At 44.5% G+C, this 27308-nt stretch overlaps 1 protein-coding gene and 1 long non-coding RNA gene across 11 annotated transcripts in view; one reads left to right on the top strand and one right to left on the bottom strand.

The window, feature by feature from the left end:
• Adam2 (ADAM metallopeptidase domain 2) overlaps positions 1–19999 on the top strand; it is a 41052-nt gene extending 21053 nt beyond the window's left edge. For 6 of the 7 annotated variants that reach the window (XM_087586477.1, XM_087586474.1, XM_087586478.1 and 3 more), the window contains 10 exons: positions 275–452; positions 4227–4328; positions 6170–6365; positions 9285–9390; positions 12009–12192; positions 14265–14342; positions 14578–14707; positions 17622–17781; positions 19251–19312; positions 19688–19999. In XM_087586477.1, coding sequence (XP_087442603.1) covers positions 275–452; positions 4227–4328; positions 6170–6365; positions 9285–9390; positions 12009–12192; positions 14265–14342; positions 14578–14707; positions 17622–17781; positions 19251–19284 — 1168 coding nt within the window. In that variant the 3' untranslated portion in view covers positions 19285–19312; positions 19688–19999. 7 annotated transcript variants of the gene reach the window in all.
• Positions 147–26867, bottom strand: LOC102555773 (uncharacterized). 4 transcript variants are annotated; one of them, XR_015638885.1, is made up of 4 exons: positions 26675–26867; positions 26462–26511; positions 8735–8936; positions 147–400 (listed from the first exon to the last, which is right to left on the bottom strand). It is a non-coding gene; the product is annotated as an uncharacterized LOC102555773 (long non-coding RNA). The 4 variants fall into 4 exon arrangements; XR_015638888.1 differs by having other exon boundaries at positions 26447–26511; positions 26675–26849; XR_015638886.1 differs by lacking the exon at positions 147–400 and adding an exon at positions 7932–8549.
• Between the last annotated feature and the right edge of the window lie 441 nt (positions 26868–27308).

Genomic DNA, 27308 nt, shown 5'->3' with positions numbered 1-27308 from the left:
CTGTTTGCTTCCCTTGAGGTGAGGGTGCCTCAAAGTTCAGAAGTCCTAGTGGGGAAAGGCAGGGACAAATTCAGAAGAAGTGGCATACTGTGTGAGGTAAATGCTAAACCATAAGTCCAGTGTCACAAAAACTCTGCCATGTAAAAGCCGGTCCAATCCCGTGCTATTTACCCCTACTAAAGGATCCACGGGGGTTCCTGCAGTTGGCTTCCTGGGCAGAGAGGGGGCGATGGTAACTCTTAGCACAGTCATTTGACACTTGGGTTCCTTTCAGTCATTCCAGCGGTGTGAGGTCCTTCAGTAACTGCAGCATGGAGGACTTCTCCAAGTTTATCGCAAGTCAAAGCTCCCACTGTCTTCAGAACCAGCCACACCTACAGCCGTCGTACAAGATGGCAGTCTGTGGGAATGGAGAGTTGGAAGAAGGAGAAGTTTGCGACTGTGGACAGGAGGTGAGTCTGGCTTGGGGAGGGTGTGGCCAGAATTGTCACATCAATTAATGTCTGTACCATCCCTTTGTCAGTCTGCTTCCTTTCTCATAGTGATCCTTCTACAAAGCTCTTTGTTAGGGACACACAGACACTCAAGAGAGAACTAACATCTTGTCATATGGTTCACTGATTGGTAGATCATCTTTAAAATTACATTTGCTTTTTGACTTTCTCTTGTTGGAATATAGCTGACACCTAAAGAAATGGTGCAAGTTGATGAGTTGGTGTTGGCTGCTTGCATGCAAGGCCACCACAGCTAAGCCTGCCGACTCACAGCATCGGCACGCTCAACTCACAGCATCAGTATGCTCAACTCACAGCATCGGCACACTCAACTCACAGCATCGGCACACTCAACTCACAGCACCAGTACGCTCAACTCACAGCATCAGCACACTCAACTCACAGCATCACCACGCTCAACTCACAGCATCACCACGCTCAACTCACAGCATCACCACGCTCAACTCACAGCATCACCACGCTCAACTCACAGCATCAGCACACTCAACTCACAGCATCACCACGCTCAACTCACAGCATCGGCACACTCAACTCACAGCACCAGTACGCTCAACTCACAGCATCGGCACACTCAACTCACAGCATCAGCACACTCAACTCACAGCATCACCACGCTCAACTCACAGCATCGGCACACTCAACTCACAGCATCGGCACACTCAACTCACAGCATCAGTATGCTCAACTCACAGCATCAGCACACTCAACTCACAGCATCAGTATGCTCAACTCACAGCATCAGTATGCTCTTTATTGTTTCCTAGCATAGGACCCCTTAGTCCATGCTGGCCCCAAACTCAGAACCCGTGCCAGCTTTCTGAGCACTGGAATTACAGGCTTGCTTGCACCACCATGTCTGGCCTCTCTTCCCCTGCTTCTCCTCCCCCACCTGTCCTTCCTCTCTTCTTCTTCCTCCCCTCTCCACCCTGTCCCTCCTCTCTCTCCTCTCCTCTCCCTCTCCCCCCTCGACTTCCTCCTGTCCCTCCTCTCCAATCCTTCCCCTTCCCTCCTCTCCCGTTAAGAATTAGGATATAACAGCAAGCACTTTGCATAATATATTTTCTTGCAACTGTATGAGATAAACAACCTCTTTATTGAAACTGAACTGAAATGTATGCCATCTAATATCTCTTAGAAGCATATTGCCTTAATTTCAAATCTGTTGTGGTGATAAAATATCCTGACAAGACCAACTTAGGAGAAAAGGGGTAAACTAAAATAAACCCTCTACCCCAAACTCTTGTAGAGTGGTAAGAATATAATTCATGCCAAGCAAGCTCTCATTTCTCTTTCTTCTGTAAGGATCAGATCACAACCTCTTAGCAAACACAATATAGTCTATTAGCTACAGTCAGCACTGAGAATGAGACCTCCAGAGCGTGTTCGTCCTACTCATCTGCTAGTAACACTCCCGGACCACTGTGTCTATTTCTCCCTTCTATGCCCCTTCAGTTCTAATTTGTTTTGTTTTGATTTTGATTTTTGAGACAGGGTTTCTCTGTGTAGCTCTGGGTGTCCTGAAACTCACCCTGTATGTAGACCATGCTAGTCTCGACCTCACAGATGTCTGCCTGCCTCTGCCTCCCAAGTACTGGGATTAATGGTGTGTGCCACCACCACCTGGCCATTGTGATTTTTTGAACGACCCATTTTGAAGATCATTAAGTCCCATCTTTGAGTGCTCCAGCTTCTGTCTCTTCCTCTTAGGCACACTCTTGCCCAGCCTTTCCCTCAGGCTCATTTGTCATTCAGAAAGGGTTTTACTGCTATGAGCAGACACCATGACCAAAGCAAGTCTTAAAATGACAACACTGAATAGGGGCTGGCTTAGAGGTTCAGAGGTTCAGTCCATTATCATCATGGCAGCATTCAGGCAGACATAGGGCTGGAGGAGCTGAGAGTTCCACCTCTTATTCTGAAGGCTGCTAGGAGAAGACTGGCTTCCAGGCAACTAGGATGAGGGTCTTAAAACCCATGTCCACAGTGACACACCTCCTCCAACAAGGACACACCTTTTAGTAGTGCCACTCATATAGCAACACTCTAAGCCAAGCCTATACAAGCCACACAGCAGGTATGAAGCTTTCACTGTGGAATAAGAAAATATGGAGACACGTTTGAGGTTTGGTGTTGGAACTTTATTGGCTTTTACCAATATTTAATCACCATTTTAAATTCAATATCTAAGTCAAAATTATTGGAAAATACCTAGAACCACAGGAAGTTTCTTTTTCAAACTAAATAAATCTTATGTAACACTGGGGTTAGAGGGAAGTGAAAGACGGAATGAAGGTAAATGAGGTAAAAATACAATGATAAAATGAAAGGGGGAACAAGCTGTTCCCATAGCTGCCGAGAGTACTATGTCCCTGGGGACCCAGGAGGCAAGGGTTCATCAGAGTTCTCTATGGGCTGGCTGAGGACACTGAAATGTGTGCCTCCCAGCAGAAAAAGTGTGTTTCTGACACTTAAACGGTGTCCTGCCTCCTTTCCTGTTGCTGTGACAATCTATACTCACAAAGGGTTTATGTTAGCTCACAGTTCCAAGTCGTAGTCCATCACTGCAGGGAAGGTGAGGCAGCAGGAAGTCGAAGCTGCTGGTCACATCCATGGCTGACGGCACCGAGAAAACAAGTGCCTGCATGCGTGCTTACTTGTGCCCAGGAGCCTTTTCCATTCCTATGTAGTGCAAGGCCCAGTCCTAGGAAACAGCGCCCCACGGTGAGCATGCACAGTGGATACAGTCAAGATATTCCTCTCTGACATGCCCACAGGCCCACCTGACCTAGACAACCCCTCCTCAGATGTTTCTAGACTGTGGCAAGCTGAACTAAAACTATCAGAAAGGAATTGTGTGCTTTTAAGAAAATATTGCCCATCACTTTGGCTTGAGTGAAAACTCGTTGAAACTTCCCGCTCAGATCTGGCAATAGTGTGTCTTAGCTTCATCATGTTCCTAACTAAGTTCTAACCACTGTGCTATCCCTTCCCTGTAGATGTGCATGTACTGAGCAAGAGCAATGACATTCATTTGGCAGAACAGTTGTGCAAAACACAGAAACCTTCCTGTGCCCTAATGTGTATCTTGCAGAAGTCACACTAAGACAACTGACCTCCACAGCTAATTCCTATCTGCTTAGTGACAAGTTTTCCCATCTTACCATTTCAAATCCCTGGGGATTAAAAGTGTGTGTGTGTGTGTGTGTGTGTGTGTGTGTGTGTGTGTGTACGCACGCGTGCGCGTCTCTCTCTCATATATATATAACATGAGAGAGAGATGATATATATATAATCTTACACACACACAACTTTAAAAATATTATTATTGAGTCTTACAGCATTTAGGTTCAAACGTGGCACATAAAAAGTAACTATAACTTCTCTTTATCCCACATCTTATATTTACTTGGCCTTTACAAGAGCCAGAGACCACCTCACTGTCTCCACTGTGAAGGATTGTGTGGTATCAGAGGAATCTACTTCCAACACAGTAAGCTCTATCCTAGAAGAAACGACTACAATGTAATACCTAGTAGGGTGTCAAAAAATCAGTGTCTGTAGGGCAAGAAAGAAGTGACTCAGTTTCCTTTTCTGTTTGCCAACATGAAAGGCAAGCATCTGTCTGTAGGCTAGGAAATGTGTCGCCATTACAATGTCTGTCAGTGTGAATGGATTCAGATAGGCACTTCAGGCTTGTGGTTCGGCTTCCAGGGCTGTGACGATAAGCCTCCTCCATGCTGTAATCCCACCACCTGTCAGCTGTCAGAGGGCTCCACTTGCTCCACCGGAAGTTGCTGCGACGCTTCGTGCAATGTAAGAGCCTTTTCCTTTCTTTATTTTTTCGTTTTTAAAACCACGTTTTCTCCATTCTTATGTGTATGGGTGTTTTGTCAGAGGCCAGAAGGCAGTGTCAGATCCCTTAAGACAGGAGTTACAGACAGTCGTAGAGTGTGCCATGTGGGTGCCGACACTAAGCTTGGGTTCTCTAAACAACCAGTGCTTGTAGCCACAACCACTGGGCCAAAGAGTACTGACATGTCTACTCTTTTTTTTCACATTTGTCAGTGATTTATTTTGATATCACAAGTATTACTACATTGTCCTTTTCAAAATTAATGTGTAATTCCTTTTTCCAAATTTATTATATTATATTATTATATTTCTTCCTTTTAAATTTTTCTCTATACAGTACATCCTAACCACAGTTTTTCCTCCCTCCACTCCTCCCAGTGTGTTGACACCCCCTCCATACACACACACACACACACACACACACACACACACACACACACATGCACGCATGCACGCACGCACACAGAAAAGAGCAGGCTTCCCAGGGATATGAACCAAAGGCAGTGTAACAGGATACAACAAAATTAAGGACAAACCCTCTTATCGGGGTTGGACAAGGCAGCCCTGTTGGAAGGAAAAGGGTCTTAAGAATAGACGAAAGAGTCAGAGACACCCACTCCCACTGTTGGGAGTCCCACAGAACCACTGTGCTACTCAACCATAACCTATATGGGCGGACCTAGTGCAGACCCATGCAGACTCTGTGATCGCTGCTTCAGTCTCTATGAGCTCTGCTTAGTTGATTCTGTGGGCTGAGCTTTCCTAGTGTCCTCTAACCCTCTGGCTCCTACAGTCACCCTCCCCTCACACACACACCTCTTCCAAGGGCTCCATAAGCTCCAAGGGGAGGGATCCAATGGAGGTTTTCAGACATTTCTACTCTTAAGAAAATAATTTGGGGCTGAAGAGATGACTCATTGGTTAAGAGCATTGACTGCTTTTCCAGAGGTCCTGAGTTCAAATCCCAGCAACCACATGGTAGCTCACAACCATCTGTAATGGGATCTGATGCCCTCTTCTGGTGTGTCTGAACAGCTACAGTGTACTCATATACATAAAACAAATATATTTTAAAGATATATTTATCTTTAAAAAAAGAAAAGAATTTAAAAATCTTTCAATCTACATCTTCTACCTAAAATATCAGAGTGTTATTGACAAAAGTCTCTCAGCCATGAAACTTTAATTTTCTTCAGCATTTTTATAATATTCCCAAAATTCCTTCCTTAAAAGTTGAAACAAGAATATATGGGCTGTGTGAATGGCTGAAATGAAAATATTGTTCCTATTACATGCCATATAAAGATAAAATGTGCTACAAGCAACACATATTTTCATTTAATAATATATTTTGTTTTAATATAATTTTGTTTAAGTTGTATATATGTACAAGATATGTTGATTATTTCATCATCCTCCCTCCAACTCCTCCCACAACCCTTCCACTCTCTTTCTAATCCATGGCTTCTTTTTAATTATTATTCACTCACACACACACACACACACATACACACACACACACACACACATACACACACACACACTTACATTAGGCTGACCCCTTCGGATGAAACTGCATAACCTATCAGGGGGCTCACCCATTGGGAGACTCATTCTCCCTCTCTCAACAGTCATTAATTACCTGTAGCTCTCATCTGGGGTGGGGCCTTGTGAGATTACCAGTCCCAACTGGCATAGGTCAGAGTGTTTGTTTCTATATGACCTCCTATACAGTGCCCTTCAGGGACAAATATCCCTACTTCTCTGCTGCCTTATTCACTGTGATTCACTTTACCCACCAGCTGAAGGCAAAAGGGGAACTTTGCAGGCCTGCCAATCAGGAATGTGACGTCACAGAGTACTGCAACGGCACTTCCGAAGTGTGTGAAGAAGACTTCTTTGTTCAAGACGGTCACCCATGTGCAGAACAGAAGTGGATCTGTATTAATGGCACCTGTCAGAGTGGAGCACAGCAGTGCCGGGATCTGTTTGGCACTGGTACTTTAATCATGTTTTCCATATGGGTGCAGATATAAATAGACAGATCTGTTTGGTTCAGTACTGAGAATCGATCCAAGGCCACGCCTTACACACACACACACACACACACACACACACACACACACACACACACGCCTGAAGGATGGATGAGAGGTAGAGATGGAGAGAGGAAAACAGCTGTTCAGGGTCAGTCTCAGAGGTTTAATCCTTGTCCCCTGTCCCTGATACTTTCAGCACACCATGGGTGGGTGAAATGACAATGGCATTGTAAGATTAGGTGGTAGAGGAAACTGCCCATACTTAATGTTAGCCAGGAAGCAGAGGAACAAGTAGGCCAGGGGTCTGAGTGTCCCCTTAAAGAGCACCTCTCACCTCACGCCTCCTACCTCACACCTCACACCTCACACCTCACACCTCACACCTCACACCTCACACCTCACACCTCACACCTCACACCTCACGACTCACGACTCACGACTCACGACTCACGACTCATGACTCACGACTCACACCTCACACCTCACACCTCACACCTCACACCTCACACCTCACACCTCACACCTCACGACTCACGACTCACGACTCATGACTCATGACTCACACCTCACACCTCACACCTCACGACTCACACCTCACACCTCACACCTCACGACTCACGACTCACGACTCACGACTCACGACTCATGACTCACGACTCACACCTCACACCTCACACCTCACGCCTCCTACCTCACACCTCACACCTCACACCTCACGACTCACGACTCACGACTCACGACTCACACCTCACACCTCACGACTCACGACTCACACCTCACACCTCACGACTCACGACTCACACCTCACACCTCACGACTCACACCTCACACCTCACACCTCACACCTCACACCTCATGACTCACGACTCACACCTCTCACCTCACACCTCTCACCTCACACCTTCCACCTCACACCTCACACCTCATGACTCACACCTCACACCTCACACCTCACACCTCACACCTCACACCTCTCACCTCACACCTTCCACCTCCCACCCCACACTCCACATTCCCCCACCATGGCTATACTTCCATGAAAACCAAACGTTTAGTCCAGCACCAAGCATTTAACACTGAGTCTTTGGGAATATTCAGAATCCAAACAATAGCTCTGAGTGCTTACTTCTTTTTTTTCTTTTTAAGTGTATTTATTATTGTTATTGGTGTGTGAGCCTGTGTGTGTGTGTGTGTGTGTGTGTGTGTGTATGAGAGAGAGAGAGAGAGAGAGAGAGAGAGAGAGAGAGAGAGAGATGCATCATGTGCACAGGTGTGTACATATCATGGCACATGTGTAGAGGTCAGAGGTCAGCTTTCAAGACCCTTTTCCCTCCTCCCCCTGGAGGTTCCCAGGACTGAGAATGAATCTGGTTTGCATGGGAATCACCTTTAACTGCTGAGCCATCATGCCGGCCCAACTGTGAACTTCTGCTTAGAGTTCTCTGAGTTTCTTGCAACATGAACTATGTGTTACAGTATCACGCAAACCTCAAAAAAATCAAATATAAATTTATACCTAATCATCTACTTCCATTTCTATTTTTTATATGATTGGGAATTTATTTTATTTTTATTTTATGACTGTGGGTGTTGGGAATCAAACTGGGTTCCTCTGATAGAGCAGTCAAAATTCTTAACCATCTCTCCAACCCACCTATTTCTGATAGTTTTTCTTTCTTGTAGATTGTGTCCTTTTGGGATTTTTTTCCATGAAAATGTTAAGATACTTGTTCAGTCATTTTAACTCAGCTGACAAACTTCATTCTGTTTAATCCTGAGTGAAACTACAGATAGAGGCACAGCTTTAGTTAGAAGTTGTTGCCCCATCTTCCCTCTTCCGTGGTTGATGTTAACGAGGCCTGTGTGTAGACTGTGCATCCTGCAGACCCTGCCAGTCAGTGTTCTGTCGAACCTAAAGATCGAGGGCAGTCGTCTGGATTCATTTGACATTTGTTGATAGCTGATATCCATCGGGCATCAGTTAGAATTTGAAGGTTGTTTCTGTGGTGTGATCCACCAGCGGGTCTCCAGGGCTTCCAGTCCATGCTTGGATGGATACTTACGCAAACAGGGAGCTGGCGCAATCGAAGCCGCCTTTTGGACTCCATAGCCTATTCTGCCCCTGTTTACTCTCCAGAGGAAGCTGGAAAAGAGCCAACAGTGTCTGAGGGATCAAACATTGTCCTGGAGGCTATGAAATACCCCGATTCTGCCTGGTGTTTTTCTGGTCCACAAAGAACAGTTTGATGTCCTCGCTGAGCTCAAAATCTTTACTTCTTACCCACAACCAATTTGGCAAATGGTTTCCGAGACATAATGAACCATTACCTTTGGGTTTGCTGGTGTCTCTAGGCAACTTAACTGGGCACCTGGTGTCTGTACAGGGATGCTGTTGTGACAGGTCACTTTCCTCCAGTTCAGCAATGTAGGTGCCAAATGTCCCCGTCAGAGGCTTCAACAAGAGTAGAATGGATGGAGGTTGAAAACAGAAACTGTTCTCTAAGTAGTTTGGATCTTGGAAAAACTGAAGCTAGGAAAAATCAGAGACAAAACAAAATTGGTAATGGTTTGATTAAGAAGACAGGTATGCAAAAAATAAAAGCCCATCTTTATTCACCAGAACATCAATTATTGTTTTTAAAAACTAGCTTTTTGTTAGTCATGGGGATTATTGACATTACATATTGGGCACTGTGGCAGATACATGAAGTTGGAGGTCAATCACTGAGGTGGGTTGAGTCATCAATTTTCAGTTCTATGTGATGCTTGCCTTTTGTGCAAACCATTTCAGAACTGTATAGGTCTTCATTCCTTATTTTAATTCCAGGTATTAAAACCCTCAGCACAACTGACACTGTTTCATTTGCCTGACTTCCAGATGCAGACTATGGTACAAAAGAATGTTACGCGGAGCTGAATTCCAAAAGTGACATATCTGGGAGCTGCGGTATCACTCCTACGGGGTACAAGGACTGCGCACCTAAGTATGCCTTAGGAAATGTGACCAGACTCTGTCACTTTACACTTGAAAATGTCACCAGTCACTTTCATACTTCAGCAAACTAACCCCCTACCATGAAGCCTGACGTTAAATCAAGTGGTAGATGTCAGAGGTGCAGAAAGGGATTCCCTGTCATTTCCAACACACCTGGGCTGTTGTCCCACTTGAACTACTTTGGCCTGAATTTTTAGCCTGTCTTTTTCCACTCGGGGTTTTATTTCAACAAAGGTGTACTTGTCACCCATAAGCATTCAATTTTAAAAATTCTGTATGCTATCTCCATAATTTAACGAAGAATGAGCAATCCTGACTTGGGAAAATGGCTCAGTGTGTGAAGCACTTCCTGCTTAGCCACAAGGACCTGAATTCAGATCCCTAGTACCCACATAAAAGCCAGATGTGCTGGCATAGTTTGGTAGCCCTGCTAGGGAGAACAGTGGCAGGTGAGCCCAGGAACTCCTGACCAGCCAGTCTAGCTGAAATGGTGAGCCCCAGGTTCATTGGGTGCCCCTGTCTTAAAAAAATAAGGTGGAGAGGAATAGAAAAATACCTGTCATTGACCTACGGTCTGATACACATGTGCACAAGCAAATAGACTCTCATATGCACCTTGCCACAAAGGCTTACACAAGGGGTTGGGGATTTAGCTCAGTGGTAGAGTGCTTGCCTAGGAAGCTCAAGGCCCTGGGTTCGGTCCCCAGCTCTGAAAAAAAAAAAAAAAAGGCTTATACAACACACATACACACACGAAGAGTGGATATTCTTTTTTTGTGAATTTCTGTTTATTTGTTCTATTTGTATGGATTTTTGCCTGAATACATGTCTGTGCACCACTTGCATGTCTGATGCCCGAGGAGGCTAGACGAAGGTGTCCCAGCCTCTGTGGCAGGGGTTGTGTGCTACCCACCTGGGTGATGGGAATCAAACTTGGGTCTTCTGCAAGAGCAGCCAGTGCTCTTAGAGGTCAATTCTCCAGCCCCAAGAGTGGACATTCTTTATAGAGTACAAGAAATATACTATACCTGGGACAAATATAATAATGAAAGACCTATAAGGCCGTGACCCAGGGTGCATCAGCCCTTACACACATGGCATTTCTGACATATGGCAGTGAGCTGTAGACATACTTCAAGCACCTGAGTTTTGGTTCCTAGAATTTGGGCTTGTGTTGGGGGCTCTTTGCAAGTGTTCCAGAAGACCTTTGCTGTAAAAATGTTTTCATGAGGCAGCGTGTTTCAATAAATACATGAAGAGAGAATATGAAAGTGTTAAGGCGAAGAGGCTATGGGTAGCAGAAAAGCAGCAGTCTGTCACACTAGCTGTGTGATGGTGTGATTGTTGAATGTGTGGCATAGACATACTGTGTGTGTGTATGTGTGTGTGTGTGTGTGTGTGTGTGTGTGTGTGCGTGCATATGCATGTGTGTAGTTTGCAGTAACAGTTTGCTGAAGGTGCCAGTGTTCTGTCTGCGTCTTTTGTGGTTACAGAAATCTACTCTGTAGACCCCATGTCTCACCAGCCTCTCTAGCATAGTTGTGCTTCTCCCTGAGGAACCTCCCCTGGGTCGTTTGGGTGACTCCCTTCAGTCATTATCATCTGCCTCACTGAGGCTGCTGGTCTCAGTGTTACACACTGAGGGATGTTTGCAATGTACTTCAAAGAAAGGAAGGCATCCGGGTTACTGGTTCTCATCCCTCCGAGGCTAAAAGAATAAATAACCATTAGCTAAAGAAGGGACCAACAGCACGCCCAAGAGACAGAACCTCCCAGGTTTTTTCTTTTCTGGGTCTTCATTCTTCTTGTGACTAAATGTGAATCTGTCTACTGTTCACGGCCCCAGTCCCATCATACACAGAAGTCAGCTAGTTCAGAGACAAAGAGATGCGAGAAAGTGAGCCTCTATGATGAGGAGCTAGCTGCCTGGAGAGTGGAAGGACCATCTTGCCAGGAAGTTGGTTAGAAAGACATTTATACAGGAGATGACCTTTCACACTGTCAAGTAGTCTCTGCATGTGGACCAGGGAGAAGGCACACTTCTTTCCCCTATTGACCAGACCATTCCCAAGTTTTCTGGTCTACATTCCTGTTGTCTGCCCATCAGTCTTCATTTTCACTATGTTCTTCTGCAGCTAATGTCCCTTTACTGTCTGGCTGTGCTTATGCTTTTGGGGTTTTTTTTTCTATATTTTTCTGCACTCGCATTTAGAGTATATATGGTTTATTGTTTTAATAATATGCATGGTGTATGATGACCTTTTAATATGGAATTCAATATCTTATCAGTTGTTAAACTCAAAAAGGAAACCCAGTGGAGCTGGCAACAAGGCCAAGTGCCCATTTATAAAGTTGGAATAAGCTTAGATTTGATTGTGACCAAATACAAGTGAAAAAGTCACAAACAGTAATCCAGCTAATGGAGGAGCCCATAGTTAAGTAGTTCATTATTGTGAGCGATTCAGGAGGGACTCTGTATGCATTATTCAAAACCAATTGTCTATATCTTATTTGCCAACTCCAATGTTTAAATCTATTTGTTTTTGGAAATTATATTCAAATACTTCTCTGTTAAAATAATGGCTTACATTTATTTGTAAATTATAGTGACCGGATGTGTGGAAAACTAATATGTATATACCAAAGTGAAGACATACTTAAAATGAGGTCTGCCATTGTTATCTATGCCAATATAAGCGGGCAAATCTGCATCTCCCTGGAATACCCCCCAGGTCACAAAGAGAGCAAGAAGATGTGGGTGAGAGATGGAACTGTCTGCGGGTCAGGGAAGGTAGGTCACCTCCTCTCCCCTAACTCCCCAGGGCCCTGTCCTGTGCCCTCCTCTCCCAGTAACTCCCAGTGTTGTGCCTTATGTCCTTATTGGTACACATGCCTATGGAGAGCATTAGCTGCTTTATACTTTTTGTGGAAGTTGCACAAATCCTCCAAAGAAACAATCTTACGGTTCACCCATTGCATTTTGTTACATTTTCAGAATGTGTGTGTGAGAGAGAGAGAAAGCCAGCCTTCTGATGTGGTGAATTATCTTTTGATGTAATTATTCTTAAATAATAGTGAAAATTAAAGAGGTCACAGAGTAAGGCAAAATCAATTATATTCAAAATTTTCTCTATTAAAATAATGGCTTACATGTATTTGGAATGGTTAGTTTTAGCTGTCAACTTGCTACCTGGGAAGAAAGTCTCAACTGAGGAATTATCTAGATCAGGTTGGTCCAAGAGCAGGGAGGTCGTTCTTTTGATTGTTAATTGATGTAGGAAGGCACAACAGCCCCTTGTGGGAAGCACCATTCCCTAGCAGGGGATCCTGAATATTATAAAGTGGAGAAACCTAGCTGAGTAGAGAAGCAATTAAGCACATGGGCCTGCATGGGTTAATTTCTCTCTGCTTGTGCTTATGAATGAGATGAGACCAGCTGCATCCTCAGTCATTGATCATAACAGGGAAATGTAAGCCTGACAACTTCTCCCTGTCCTGAGTTGTTTCTGGTCAAGGCATTTTAATCACAACAACAGAAATGAAATTAGTACACCATGTGTCTGATACATGCCTGTGATTCCCATTCTCGAGAACATTAATTACCCTAGTGCATATGGTATGGCAAACACCTCAGGCCTGTTCTCTCGTCACACTTTAGGCACACACTATCAACTGCCATCCCCATGCTGTTGGTCATATTCCTAGATGTACTCATCCTCCGTCATCCTTCACAACTGCAATATTACATGACTTCTCTGCATTCTCTTCTGTCACCGCTGGCCTTCTGACAGTTTCTACAGGCCTCCCAGGTTCCATACATAACTAAGGTCATGACATATGTGTCCTTCTGTGTCTGTGTGATGTCACTCAATATGTAGTTCGGCCATCTCTCTGAAGTCAGAATTGCCTTCCTTTAAAGGCTTGAATAATATTCCATTTCATGGGTAGAAGGAAGATAACATATACATGGATAGAACCACAACTTTGTTTTCCAGATGAACTGTTTAAAATTCCACCTGTACACCAAAACAGTATATGCATACAAGATGAAGATTAAACCATTAACTTCGAGTAAAACCCAAGAGAAAGAAATCTGACAAAAGTGGCTCAGTGGCCGCTCAGTTTGCTTGTGACAATGGGCTGGTGTCACTGGTACTGCCTGGATCATGAACTCTGCAGTTGCACAGTCCGGTTAGAATCTTTAGGTTTATGTCATAGCTTTTTTTATGGCAGTATCTGAAGAAATGAGAGGACAGGGTCTTCCCTGTCTGTGAGTACATTAACACAGTGAGTGGGTATGAGGATGTGAGTCCCCTCATGTAATAGCAAAGATGAGATAAACAAACAAAAAACTCATTGTGCACAATCACAGCCCAAACCTTGGCCAGCTTGAGGGTGATCCTTCCATTCACTTCTCTGGAAGTCCACCCCATAGACTCTTCCACTTCAAACACCCGTCTTCAGCTTCCTCCATGCCTTTCTCCCATGCCCACACCTGCTGTTCTGCCCATGCATGAAGCTTAGGAATCATTGTCTAGAACGGGAATCTCCGTGTGGTGCCCTTTACAATCAATTAATCGATCAATAAATCGATCAATGTTCTTTACATGCTCTCATTCTTACGCCACCGTCCCAGTATGCTCCAGCTTTTCATGTGTGCCGCTTCCTGAAAGGGATTTTTGAGGATGTTAACTGTGGCCACCTAAAGTTAAATAACAATGCTGTTCATCTGTCCCTTTATCCCTGGTCAGTTTAACTAGGATGAGGTGATACTTCAGGGTGGTTTTGATCTTAAGAGGGTACGGATTGGTTTTAATTAAGGGATGAGTCTGGCTAGCATCTCAGTTACCTTTTCTGTTCTAGGTTTGCTTGAATCAAGAGTGTGTAGAAGATACTTTCTTGAACTATGATTGCACCCCAGAAAAATGCAACCACCATGGGGTAAGTAGCAGACCTGTGAGTGAAAAAAGGGAAAGCCACTGAACCTGCTCTGGAGAGCAAGGCTTAAGTCCCTCTCCTTTCTCCTCCTCCCCTTCCCTCTCCTCCTCCCCCTCCCTGCCTCCCCCACCCCTTCCCAATAATGGATGTGATCTTAAATAGTCATTACTCTACAGACTTCTTGGGTGTGACTGAGGCCGGCTGCCTGTCTCAGCCTGTGACTTTATGGTGTTTTCAGGTATGTAATAACAAGAAGCATTGCCACTGTGAGCCCACATACTTACCTCCGGATTGTAAAAATACGGAGGATACATGGCCTGGTGGGAGCGTTGACAGTGGCAACCAGCAACGGGCTGAATCCATCCCTGGTAAGTCTTACTAACAAGTAGAAAACGTAACTAGAGTGATGTGGAATAGGGGAAGTGAAATGTTTGCCTCACAAATGTGACGACCTGAGTTTGATTCACACAAACACACACACACACACATACACACACACACACACACACATACACACACATATACACACACACACACACACACTAACAAAAACTGAGGGGGGCTACTAAGAATGTTAAGTAGGTCCATCTACAGTAGCCACAGCAAGGTCCAAAAGAGAGAAAAGTTTCTGCTGAAGAGATCCATGACTGTGACCTTACTAGATTTTTTTTAAATCCAACACTCGGAAACACATATTGAAAGTATCCTGTCCTTGTGAACTGGATGTGGTCGGGAGAAGTGTGTATAGTTTGAGCTCCTGTCCACTACCAACAAGAAACAGGCTGACAAAGCCACCCAGCTGTGATGAGGAATTGTCAACCAAAAGGTAGAGCCAAGAAGCTAGAGTCAAAAATTCTCTTATTTGTGATTTGTGGCTAAGAAAGCTACCAGAAAAAAAGAAAAGAAGGAAGGAAGGAAGGAAGGAAGGAAGGAAGGAAGGAAGGAAGGAAGGAGGGAGGGAGGGAGGGAGGGAGGGAGGGAAGGAGGGAGGGAGAGAGGGAGGGAGGGAGGGAGGAAAGAAGGAAGGAAGGAAGGAAGGAAGGAAGGAAGGAAGGAAGGAAGGAAGGAAGGAAGGAAGGGGAAGAAACAATTTTTTTGCCAGGAAGAAGTAGCACTTAAAGAAGAGTGGTAGGCTAAGCCCTCCCAACTAATTTATCATTGGAGGAAAACTTGCCCCTGATGCCACATGTGCAAACTAACAAACAAAATTTGCAAAGCAGCATTCTTAAAAACGCACAAGTAAAATTTTTTAACACGCTACTAGCTCATAGTATATCCTTATCTGTATTAAAGTTTAAAATTTCATATCGGGTAGGGAGCTTAGACAGCACATACCAGGCCCTGAGTTCAAACCCAGGTACCACCACGAAGGGAAGAAAAAGAATCCATACAATGGGTGTCTCCTGTAAGACTGCGATCCGCACAAAATACACCAAACGAAATTCAACACCCACTCCTGAGCAGCTCATCACTCTTACTGCTGTTTTGTCTTGAGGCACTCTTTATTCCAGAAGGATATGTTTGAAGGCATGATTTCCTCATGGCTCCTGCCTTCCCTGTGAAAAGTGTGGTATCTTTTCCAATAAACTCTGTGCGTGACAGTTGTACAACAGGACCATAGTTCAGATTTCCCTCTCATTTTTTCAGTTTGTTTGCTGCAGTTTTAGGGACTGCTGTGGGTCACTGAGTTCTCAAATGGAGACTCACAGATGCCTGATCTTTCTAGAATGACTCATACTCCCTCCAAAGTGAGGCCCTTGTCCTGATGTTTTCACGGAGTTACATAAAGGCCAACAACAGCATTGGAGAAGTTTCTGAAGGTGTCCAAACCCACTTTTAGAAAGACACAGCACCCTACACTAGCCATGTGAAGGAAACATACAATGTAAATCACATACTTTGAAGACCAAATCACCCCCCAATAAAGCCAATTTTCTGACTAAAACATAGGAAGGGTTCTTCCTGTAACCACACTAACCTGACCTAGAGGTTAGCACAGCCAGTGTTTCCATGAGGGCCGCCTGGCAGCCTTTTCCATGACACACAGAGATCAAGATCCCTTGTCTCCAAGATCCCTTGTTATTCCTAATCATTTTGTCCCTTCAACAGCACCTTGCCAGGTGCTCTATCATTGACTTTGGCCCTTTAGTCACAGACCTCAGCCTCTCAGACTAAGAACCCTTATCAGCAATGGGGACCCACAAAAGAAGGTCAATACCCCACCCCAATAGACAGAATGCTTGACCACCAATAAAAACCTGAGGGATTTGTTACCTCAAGGACAGCAGTCATTGCCTCTGTCCAAGTTCAGGGCCCAGAGTTATGTGTGGACCAGGAGCTGGGAGCAGAAATACAGAGGAGTCAAAATGCCTGACTCTGTTACCGCAGACAGCTAGTACCATTCCATAGACCCTGAGGAGATACCGGCAGTAAAGAGACACCCCAGGCCTCAAGAGGAAGTAAGATGGGACAAGATGAGGGAAAGGCCTTTTCTCTGTAGGTCCAAGAGAAAGAGCAGAGAACCCAGGCTGTCTGCCCTCCCCCCACTCATCAGAAAAGGAATGGCCTCATCTTTTGTGCCTGGACCTGGGAAAGCGAAAGCAGCTTGAAGGTGTACGTCCTGTTGGAAGAGTGCATGGCTTGTCTGCCTCCGAGTGTGGGATTGCAGATGTCCTCCAACATCAACCAGTCCAGTGCAGCACTTGGAACCGAAAAAATAAAATCAAAGGAGAGAGAGAGATTGAGGCTCCTCACCCACCACAAAGTAGCCACAGACAAAGAAAGGATGACCTGGCCAGATTGAAAAAGGAGGTCAAGTATTGGAACCAGCACATCATGGGATAAGCAATATCTATTTCCCCAAAAAATTAGGAGCAAAACTGAAGCTGAAGAGGTGGCCCAACAGTTAAGACCACTGACTGCTCTTCCAGAGGACCTGGTTTCAGTTCCCAACACCTACATAACAGCTCACTCTAGACTGCCATCTGTAACTACAGCTCCAAGGGATCCTCATACAGACATGCATGTAGACCAAACACCAATACACATAAAACAAGCAAACAAAGACACATAACAAGAAAAGCCAAGACAGGATGCACAAGGATTCAAAGAGCTTGAGGGCAGGGACTCCAGTGCCATTGTGGTAGCTACACCATATGCAAATGTGTTACACAGTTTTTAAATAGTATAATGTGTGTCTCAAAAGTCACAACAAGCACACAACAGTATCACTGTTCTATTCCTGGTGATTGTGTCCTAACCCCTGGTACTTTCCTTTGCTAGCACGGTCCTATGTTGCAAGTGCCTACCGCTCCAAGTCTGCACGGTGGCCATTTTTCCTGATCATCCCTTTCTACGTGGTGATCCTTGTCCTGATCGGCATGCTGGTAAAAGTCTATTCCCAAAGAAAAAAATGGAGAATGGATGACTTCTCAAGTGAAGAGTGAGTAAACTTCATACTAGCTTTCTTTCATAATTAGTCAGCGCAATGGGTTATTAACAACATCAAGACAGACACAGTTCATGACTCAGACTTAACAGTTTTTTTTATATAGAAATTGAGTGGTTAATATATTGATTAATTTAGTTGGTATGAAAATACCACATCAAGATCTGGGTTTTTTGTTTGTTTGTTTTTTGGGGGTTTTTTTTTGTTTGGTTTTTTTTGGGGGGGGTGGTGCTGCTAAGAAAAAATCGGCGGGGGTTGGGAGGAGGTGTGAGGACCAAAAACTCCTTGGTCTTCCTTAGGGGTAAAAGTCAATGTAAGTTGCTATCTTCTGATTATTAATTTTAATTGTTAAATATGTATTAAGCACTCCTTATTCTTTACTGTTTCCCCATTGTAGAGTTTTGATATGCTGTTTTGAAAAAGATGACTGAGGCTGAGGAAATTCACTTTTCCTTTTATTCAGTGTTTCAGTTAGGGTTTTCCTGCTGTGAACAAACAGCCATGACCAAGGCAACTCTTTTAAAGATAGCATTTAATTGGGGCTGGTTTACAGGTTCAGAGCTTCAGTCCATTGTCATCAAGGCAGGAGCATGGAAGCATCCAGGCAGGCCTGGTGCAGGCAGAGCTGAGAGTTCTGTCTTCATCTGAAGGCTGATAACAGAACACTGGCTCCCAGGCAGCTAGGATGAGGGTCTTAAAGCCCACACTCACAGTGACACACCCACTCCAACAGAGCCACACCCACTCCAACAAGGCCACACCCACTCCAACAGAGCCATGCTTTCTAATGGTGCCACTTCTGGGCTGAGCATACACAAACCATCACATTCAGTTTTACCTCTTTTTTTTAAACAAAATTGGGAGCTAAGCAGCCAAAGGTAAGACTAAAAGACATGGCCACAGCACGGGACTGCACATTTGTGGCAGTCAGATTATGAGTTCAGGCCAGCCAGGTAGCAAGTCCCAGCCCAGCTCTGAGCTACACAGTGAGACTCTGTCTCAGAAAGGAAACACTTGATGCTGCAGCTCCGGGATAGAGACTGGCTCACTCTAGTTAGCTGACTTTCTTACTCAGCCCAGGCCCAGGGGCCCAGAGCTGCCTTTCACAGTGGGCTGGCCCCTCCCACATCAATCCAGCTGCTCTCTCACAGGCTATAGGCCAATCTGATACAGGCAGTTCTTCAAGTGGGATTCCCTTTCCTTAGGTGACTCCGGGTTATTTCAAGTTGACAATAGAAACCAAGCTGGCCAAACGATGGGGTTGGGGTGGGAGGAGAATCTATGAAATTTACAGCAATGGATAGAGCCCCTGGAAGTCGAGCTTCCTCTTAAAGCAATGGGTAAAGGTGAAGGTGAATGGTCTCAAAACCTTAAAGGCAGTTTAAGCCAAAAATGCTAAGAATCTGGGAATGCGCTCAACCTTGCACCACTGTCTCTAAGGAATTGCCTCTGTCTCTATCCAGACAATTTGAAAGTGAAAGTGAATCCAAAGACTAGTCTGGACAGCAAAGATTCCAGTGTCATGGTGAGCCTCCAATATTCCAAGGGAAAGGGAGGGAGGAAGGGAAATGTATGAGACATAATATAACGTATGATGGTCATAGAGTTCTATATAATACAAACGACTACTGAATAATTCGCAGTATTCTCATATCGATAACATGAGAGTGTTACAAATGATACCACAATTTGTCATTGAATTACATCAGTCTCAAAGAAATCATTCTGCTTTCAATTACACCCTTTTAGAATTATTGAGTTCAAATGTTGGTTAACGCTAAGTAAAGAGCCTTGAGTTGCCCTTCCCCATGAGGTTCTCCCAGGGTCTTCGTTGCAGCCAGCATGGTTTAGCCTGGCTCACTCTACAAGTGACGCTTCTCCTTTGTGTGCTCTTTTACAGTAATTCTCTTCAGTGGACAGAAAAAAAAGTGGAAAAGAAAAACCTATGCATCATCTGTTTGCCTGAAAGTCAAGCCTGCATATTGTGGTTTCCATCTGGCCAGAAATCATATCTCTCCATACACATGTGTGATACATATATGTGTATATAATTCCATAAATGATTTACTTGTAAGAAATGAATGATTATGAATTTTATATTATGCTTTGATATTTTACCCTACTTCTGGTAGTCGGTAGGCACAAATTGTATTATCTAGTAGGCACATTACAGGAGAGGCTGTAAGAAAATAAATGTGGTACCATGACTCAAGTACAATGGATATTCTGTCATGCTATAGTCAAATAGTTCATAACCAGCCAGAAGACAATGAGTCTAGGACTCAGAAGATGCTCTAACACGTGGTGTTATAATACATGGTGTTTATAAAAGGTACACATTTAAGAACACGCAGACTCAAAGTGAAGGATGAGAACACACACACACACACACACACACACACACACACACACACACAGAGGAACCTATGCAAGAGAAGAGAATGGGCTCAAACCTAGAAGCCTGCATGGAGGTGAAAGACAAAAATTCAATATTTCCTGGCTGTTCTCACAATCCTGGGATTGAAGCCCAAGGCGCTTCCTATGTGCAAGGCAAATACTGTGCCACCCAGCCCTTGTTGGTTTTAATCTACCTTTGCCATACACAAAGCACATTTTAGCCAGATAATTAGGAAAATCACTATATTTAGTAAGGGATTCAAACCATGTAATTAACAAATGTAGTCTACTTGACCTATGGGACTCTTGACAAAGCATGAAAACTTATACTACAAATTATGTATGTGTCTAGGTATATATGCAGGAATGTATATGTATATGTGTATATGTATTACAAAGAAATAAGGTTTGATTATCATGTAGAATATTCTAGATTATGTTTTTAAGCTAAACTCCTGGGGGTACCAGTCAATTGACAGGAGCTAGTCTATCATGCCCTTGTCTGAGCTCTGAAATTACTGGGCATAGCCACACTTTCCCATGGTCCAAGCACCAGGGAAGTGGAAGCAGGAGGATTAGAAGTTCTAGGCCATTTTTGGTGAGTTTGAGGCTACCCTGGGCTACGTGAAATCCTATTCCCTCATGGAGGTGGGGGGAGAAAGAGAGAGTGTGGGAGATTTAAAGTAAATATATGGTAAAATGCTTAAATCTCCTAAGTATTTGATCCAGGCAATACATTTATAAATGTATGAATTAAGAAATACTTAGTGGGACTTTACACATATTTTGAATTATGTCTTTTTAAATATTATTGGGAAATGTGTGATACAGTTAGGTCTTAAGCTTAGAAAGTATCTAAGCTATTTGAAGATACTAGAAGAAAAGTTTTAAAGACTACTATTTTGTGTGCTTGTAAATGTGCACTATGCACCCATATATGTATGTGCACCTTTGTGGACATGTGTATTCAGGTACACATGCACATGCTGTCCACATGTGTACGGAAGCCAGAGACTGACAGAGGTGGGTATCTTCTTTGACTGCTTTCTGCATTATTTGCTGAGGCAGGGTCTCTCATAGGAGCTGGAGTCCTGGGACTACAGGTGAGCTGTCATATATACCCACCTGGCTTGTTTGTGGAGGCTGGGGATCCAGATTCCAGTCTCCACCTGCCGAAACTCATTCCTGGTCCCTAGTTTACTTTTTTTCTTTTTTTGGTAGGAAACAATGTAGAAATTAACAGAAAAGATTGGACCAAAAAATAGAAGAAATTACAATATTGAAAGTAAAGCCAAAATGGCTTATTAAAAAATGATAAAAATAATTAATTACCTTGTTTTTCTGAAGAGAGAGGAAGATTTTGAAGACAGATATTAGCATTATGTAGAATAAGACTCGTGCATCATAACAAATAAGAAAGCTATAATTTTTAGGTGAAATGGAAATCTTTTACTTAAAACAACACCTTGCAAAACTGATCAAAGCAGAATTTTAATATCTGCAAAGGACTACCATATTTTTCAAAGCAATCATAACCATAAGGAAAAGAAACATGAAATCGCAATCTGGACAGCTTCCCCCAAAGCCTCACATACCCTGGTGGCTTTCAGTAGGTCAGCAAACACTGATAGCAAAAGCACTCAAACTGTGGAATATCGTTTTCACCAAGTGCATAGGCTCTGAGCTACAAGGGTAGGCATGTAACTGAGTCAAGGTACCAACCCAAGCTCATTGACTCCAACCTGCACGATCCAGCCAAAACATGCTAAGAGAAGTGTGGGCTTTATTCCAAGTACTGCCAAGGAGAAAAGAGAGGCTGGCAAGACCAGTTCCCAGCCCACTTTGAAAAGTGACCTTAGAGAAGAGATGCTTGCTAATAACAGCCCTGAGAAGGACAAAGATCCTGTTGGAGGTAGTTACAATCAGTGTGAAAGAATCAGAGCGTCTATTGTCCTGGTGCAGCCGCTGAACTTTATCTGGGAGAAGATCTGGGTGATGGCTTTGTTCTCAAGCACAATGCTTCTTGGCAGAGACTGTGTTTGATACTCAAATGAGTAGACTGACTGCAGAAACGAGACTGGAGTGAATCCAGCCCCCAGCTGAGAATGGTCCTCGCAGCCTTGAACTGGACTGGGGAAGCTCACCCACAAGGCTTACTGCTGGTCTGCCCACTATCCTATCACTGAAGAGGTCAATAGAGGCTTGTCTTTCCTAACCTGCAAAAGCTCAGTGCCCTAGCATAGTCTGACTGATAAGAATCAACTATCAGCTGAGTTGACGTCACTAAATAACCCAGCCAGGTCCCCAGAACTCTCCCCTCCCGACAAGATGAAGTTGTGTTGAAACCCAAAGATGGAGAATTCCATCTGCAGATCCTGCTGTGGTTTGCTGGGACAAGAGTAAGATCAGACTTGAGCACAGCTCAGTAATTGCCCTTGTAGCCCTTGACCAGAGAATTTACTGTCTTAGACTACAAAGTCACTTCATCGATAAACACAAAAATGGGACTGTTTTTCTTGTCGGGAAGAGAAAAACTTTATACACATACAGTGTCGGGAAGGGAAGCAGCAGAGGGGTTTGTATCTGCAAAACAAGTAAAATGCCTTTTTTTGAAAAAGCATAGCTGGTTCCATGACAACCGTTAGGATGTTTAATGTCCTTACTTGGCCTGGGATAGTTGCGAGTCCTTTGGAAGCCTGTCCTCTTCTGCCTCCCAACACCGCCCCTTCTTTATGCTTCAGATATGAGTATTTTTATTTCTGGGGGAGGAATGGGTACGCATGTTCAAGTGTGTGCATGTGTGTGGGTGCATGTGTCTGTGGATGTAGATGTCTGCAGCGTGTGTGTGTGTGTGTGTGTGTGTGTGTGTGAGAGAGAGAGAGAGAGAGAGAGAGAGAGAGAGAGAGAGAGAAGTCACATGGCACTTAAGGCATATTCTAAGCCTTGTAAGCCCACTTTTGTTTCCAAATTTAACCAGAAACTAAAGAATAGAGAAACAACTCAGGAAAGATTGTAGGCAGAGGCCACAGCAGAAAGCTTTACCTAACTGAAGGGAATCCCAACACCGGAAAGTGATTCCTTCTGTCTGGAAATGGCAAACCTTTTCTAATCTATGGAGCACAGCAGCTCCTTCAGGCTGCGTGGTTAGGTGGAAGAAGGGAGGGAGGGAAAAAGGGAGGGAGGGAGGGAGGGAGGGAGAGGGAGGGAGCTGAGCTTCCAAAGGGACAAGGTTAAATCTCTTCCCACCCGCCCAGGAGCTCTTCACAGATAGCTGCTAGCAATAGTTTGGGTGTTTTCCAGCATTTTCTCAAATTTGCTTTTAATTGAATATGTATGCCAATTAGATGAACGTGCATCTCTTTAACTATGATGCAATTTGGCTCACAAGGCTTTCTCATTTGATGGCTCTTGAGCAAACTTCTTTATAGGAGTACAGCTTTATCTTGTTCTTTTTAAAAGTTCATTAGCGTTTCCAGACAGATGAACATGATCTACTGTGTTGACCTTCTGCTGAGGTCATTTATTTCTACTGTACAGTACAGTTAAGACACGCCGTGCTGCTTGGTGCTCCCTACTCATCGTGCTGTATGTCTGTCTTACTCTCATAGTTTTAACTGTGGTGCAGGTACATTCCAGAGAAGGGAACCAAATATTGTGAGCTTGAAATCTGGTATTTTCACATCCATTTATACTCTACCTGACCTTGATAGGGGCACTTGACATATCTCAGTTTGAAAGTCTTTGCCTGGGAAATGGTCTGGTCAGCTCAGTTCTACTTCGAGGAGCAAGAGGCAATGCAGTCTGGAAGGGTAGGCAGCACCTGAGCACCTTGGGTACTCTCAGAGCCACTCTGAGCCTGTCTCTCCATGTCTCTTCCTCTGATTGGCTGAACAGCAGAGAGTCATGAGGGCCCACAAATACTGAGACCTCCACTGGATGGTATCACCTCAGCTGTGCCAGAGAAGTTCCAGAAAGGTAGTGCCACAGAGGTAGGAGAGCACACTCCTTGTGGGCAACACCATTCCCTAAGCTTGGGTGCTGGACTGTATACAGTAGAGAAGTCCAACAGAGCTCTAGAAAGCATGCAAGTGTTCGTGGGTCTCTGTTCTTGGCTCCAAGGTGATTAGCTGCTTCAAGTTACTGCTGCCTTGACTTCTGTGCAATGATGGGCTGTAACCTGGAATTGTGAGCCAAATAAACTTCTCTCCATTAATCCAGCTGCTCTCATTGGTGTTTTATCACAATAATAAGGAAACAAAACGTGACAAGACATATCCTTTTGAAGTCTGATTTCAGGTTGAAGAGAGGGCAAGAAGCAGGGGGGTGATCTGGATGTGCTGCATTCTGATGAGTCTATGGAGGGCTCCCGTCACACCGCCTCCATCTGAAGTTCTACCGTAGGGACTCTCGTTCCTCCAACACTTAAGAGAACATAGTGATGCCCCAACAAGCTTGGAATCCTTCCATGTACCCCCTGGAATGTCTTTGGGTACATGGATACAGCCGAGCAGATCTATTCCACAGGCTGTGAGCCAATGCTCAGTTCTCAGCTCATTTCAGAAGGGAATCTGCTGGGCTGGTGAGTGTGTGCCCTCACTGTGGGCAGAAAATTAAGTCCCTGATCCATGTGGTCATTCAGAGGCATGCTGCAGCCTTCACTACAGATTTCCTCCTCCTCCTCCTCCTCCTCCTCCTCCTCTTCCTCCTCCTCCTCCTTCCCCCCTTCCTCCTTCCCCCCTTCCTCCTCCTCCTCTTCCTCCCTTCCTCTTCCTCCTCCTCCTCCTCCTCCTCCTCCTCCTCCTCCTCCTCCTCCTCCCTTTCTCCTCTACATCTATCCAGCCTTGCTGAGTACCTTTGTTCACCCTGATTTGGCAGTAGGAACGAAAATAGAAACGGGATACAATATGAGTCTTTGAGGTGCTCACAGGATAGTGAGGGCTCCAGACCAGAACTAGACAATTATAGTGCAATGTGACGACAATGACGATGACCATCACCAGGGGTTGGCATGCCTAATGACAATCAAAAAAGAATGAACCATGGGAAAAAGCACGCAGAAGCCCTTTGAGTCCTCACATATCATCCTGTGGCAGATGATGAATCAACCCAGACCATGGAGAGCTAAGGTCAAGAGTCAGTACTGGAGCCTGAGCCATGTTGTGCTGGGTTCTAAAGGGCATCCTTTAGCTCTGGCTCAGGAGCACAGAAGGAGTGTCAGGAGACGTGTCATTGTGAAACGCAGCCTTCCCCTTGGCTAACGAGTCAGATAGCACAGCTGGCAGGCACCCAGGAGCACAGGCCCTTTCATCTTCGCCCACTCTGGCCCTCACCTTTATACCCTCTCCCTGGCGGCAGGATGGACTTTCATACAAGCAGGCAGAACTATTTACCAGTGTACACTCTCTGAGTCTCACCGACTGTTTACTCTTCTAAACACCATGTGAGATCAGAGCTCTGTGGAGGCCTCTGCATGGCCCAGACACTGACATGTGTCCCTGTGCTGCTGCTGAAGTGAACTCAGTTCTCCATAAATACGAATACGAATCCTGACTGAGGTCAACTCACAGGCTGGGCAGGCTCTCATCCATCAGTGTGGATCTACAGCCTTTCGCTGCTATTTTCTGCCTGGCATTCATCACCTTGCAGAAGGCGTCCATTGATTCTCCACTGTAACTGCATCCTACAAATGAGTGGCTCATAATTAACAGGCCCACATGGCTTTCATAAAAATCTCTAACTGCAGAGTCAGCAGGAACAATGATCAATGCCCCCACTCCTTCCCTGCTCCCATGGCACCAATCCCGAACTCTCAAGAGGCATGAGGTACAGACCTAAACAAGGTGACCTCTCTAGGTGCCCAAGACCTCAATCACTGTCACTGAACAGCTTTACCTATGTGGCTATAGTTTGCCTCTTAAATGTCTCCGCATGTTAAAGGCTTGGTTTCTACATTGGTATCATTTGGAGGTGGTGGAAAATTGAGATGTGGGCCCTAGTGGAAGTTCTCCTGGTCACAGGGGACAGGTTCTTAACATCAACCTACCCCTAGCACCTTGCATCATATCACCACCAACTCCTGAAGCAAAGGGACCAATTGATTATGAAGCAACTGAGTCTTACAACCTCCAAAGCTGTGAGCTGGAATGAACCTTTGTTCTTTTTAGGTTGATTATCTGGTCTATTTGTTATAGCAGTAGAATGCCAACACAATGTAGCTTCTATAGGATCCCCTCTCTATCCCAGGACCAGCTGAGATACTTGCCTTAAAATCCCCTACCTTTCAAGACCGTAATTATCCTTCTCCCATCAGGAGCATGGCTGGAGCATCTATAACAAAGGGCAGTCTAATAAGAGACAAAGTATGGTAGGTTTGTTTTATAAATTGTCAATACAATAAAAACACAACTACCACCTCAAAGAAAGAAAGCAAGAGGTCTATTCAGAAGTTAAATATGGGTGGCCCTAGCCTGGGAATATAAATTCAAGTTACCTTAAATACCAAATTCCAAATGCTTATAGTTTTGTTTTGGTTTTTGCTTGGGGCTGTTTTGTTTGGAATTTCTTGGCTGGCTGGCTGGCTGGCTGGCTGGCTGGCTGGCTGGCTGGCTGGCTGTCTTGACAGTGCTGATATGTAGCCTTGGATGGCCTAGAACTCACCACATCAACTGAGCTGGCTTAGAACTCATAGAGATTCTTCTGCCTCTATGTCCTGTACAAATACATATGACACATTGTGACATTCCAACTCTGTCATCAGTTAGAAAACCTTGTAGAATGTTTAAAAACAGGTATTATTTCTGGGAATGTCAATTCATGGTATCATGCTAGTCTTAAAGACCCACCACAGGGGCCCCAGCTGTTACGCTTAGACTCTCGGTATAGAATAGCAGTGCAGTAGAAATATGGTTGAACAGAAGGAACTGTGTAGAGGGCAGGAGGGCCTTGTACTCACAGAGAAGTGCTAAAAGAACCAGGAATGTTAATCATGACGTGGTGTCTTCTCAATGGAGGAGATAAAATCAAATACCTGCATTCCATCCAGAAAGCTGAGAGTTGGAGGTTGCTAACAACCTGGTGACCTTTGCTGTTTGAAGGGACAGACCTCACCCAAATTCTAATGATTA

The sequence above is a fragment of the Rattus norvegicus genome, chromosome 15, assembly GCF_021556685.1.
Source record: "Rattus norvegicus strain SHRSP/BbbUtx chromosome 15, alternate assembly SHRSP_T2T, whole genome shotgun sequence".
Lineage (NCBI taxonomy): Eukaryota > Metazoa > Chordata > Mammalia > Rodentia > Muridae > Rattus > Rattus norvegicus.
The sequence above is the reverse complement of the archived record's forward strand: the minus strand, read 5'-3'. Positions and strand labels throughout refer to the sequence as shown.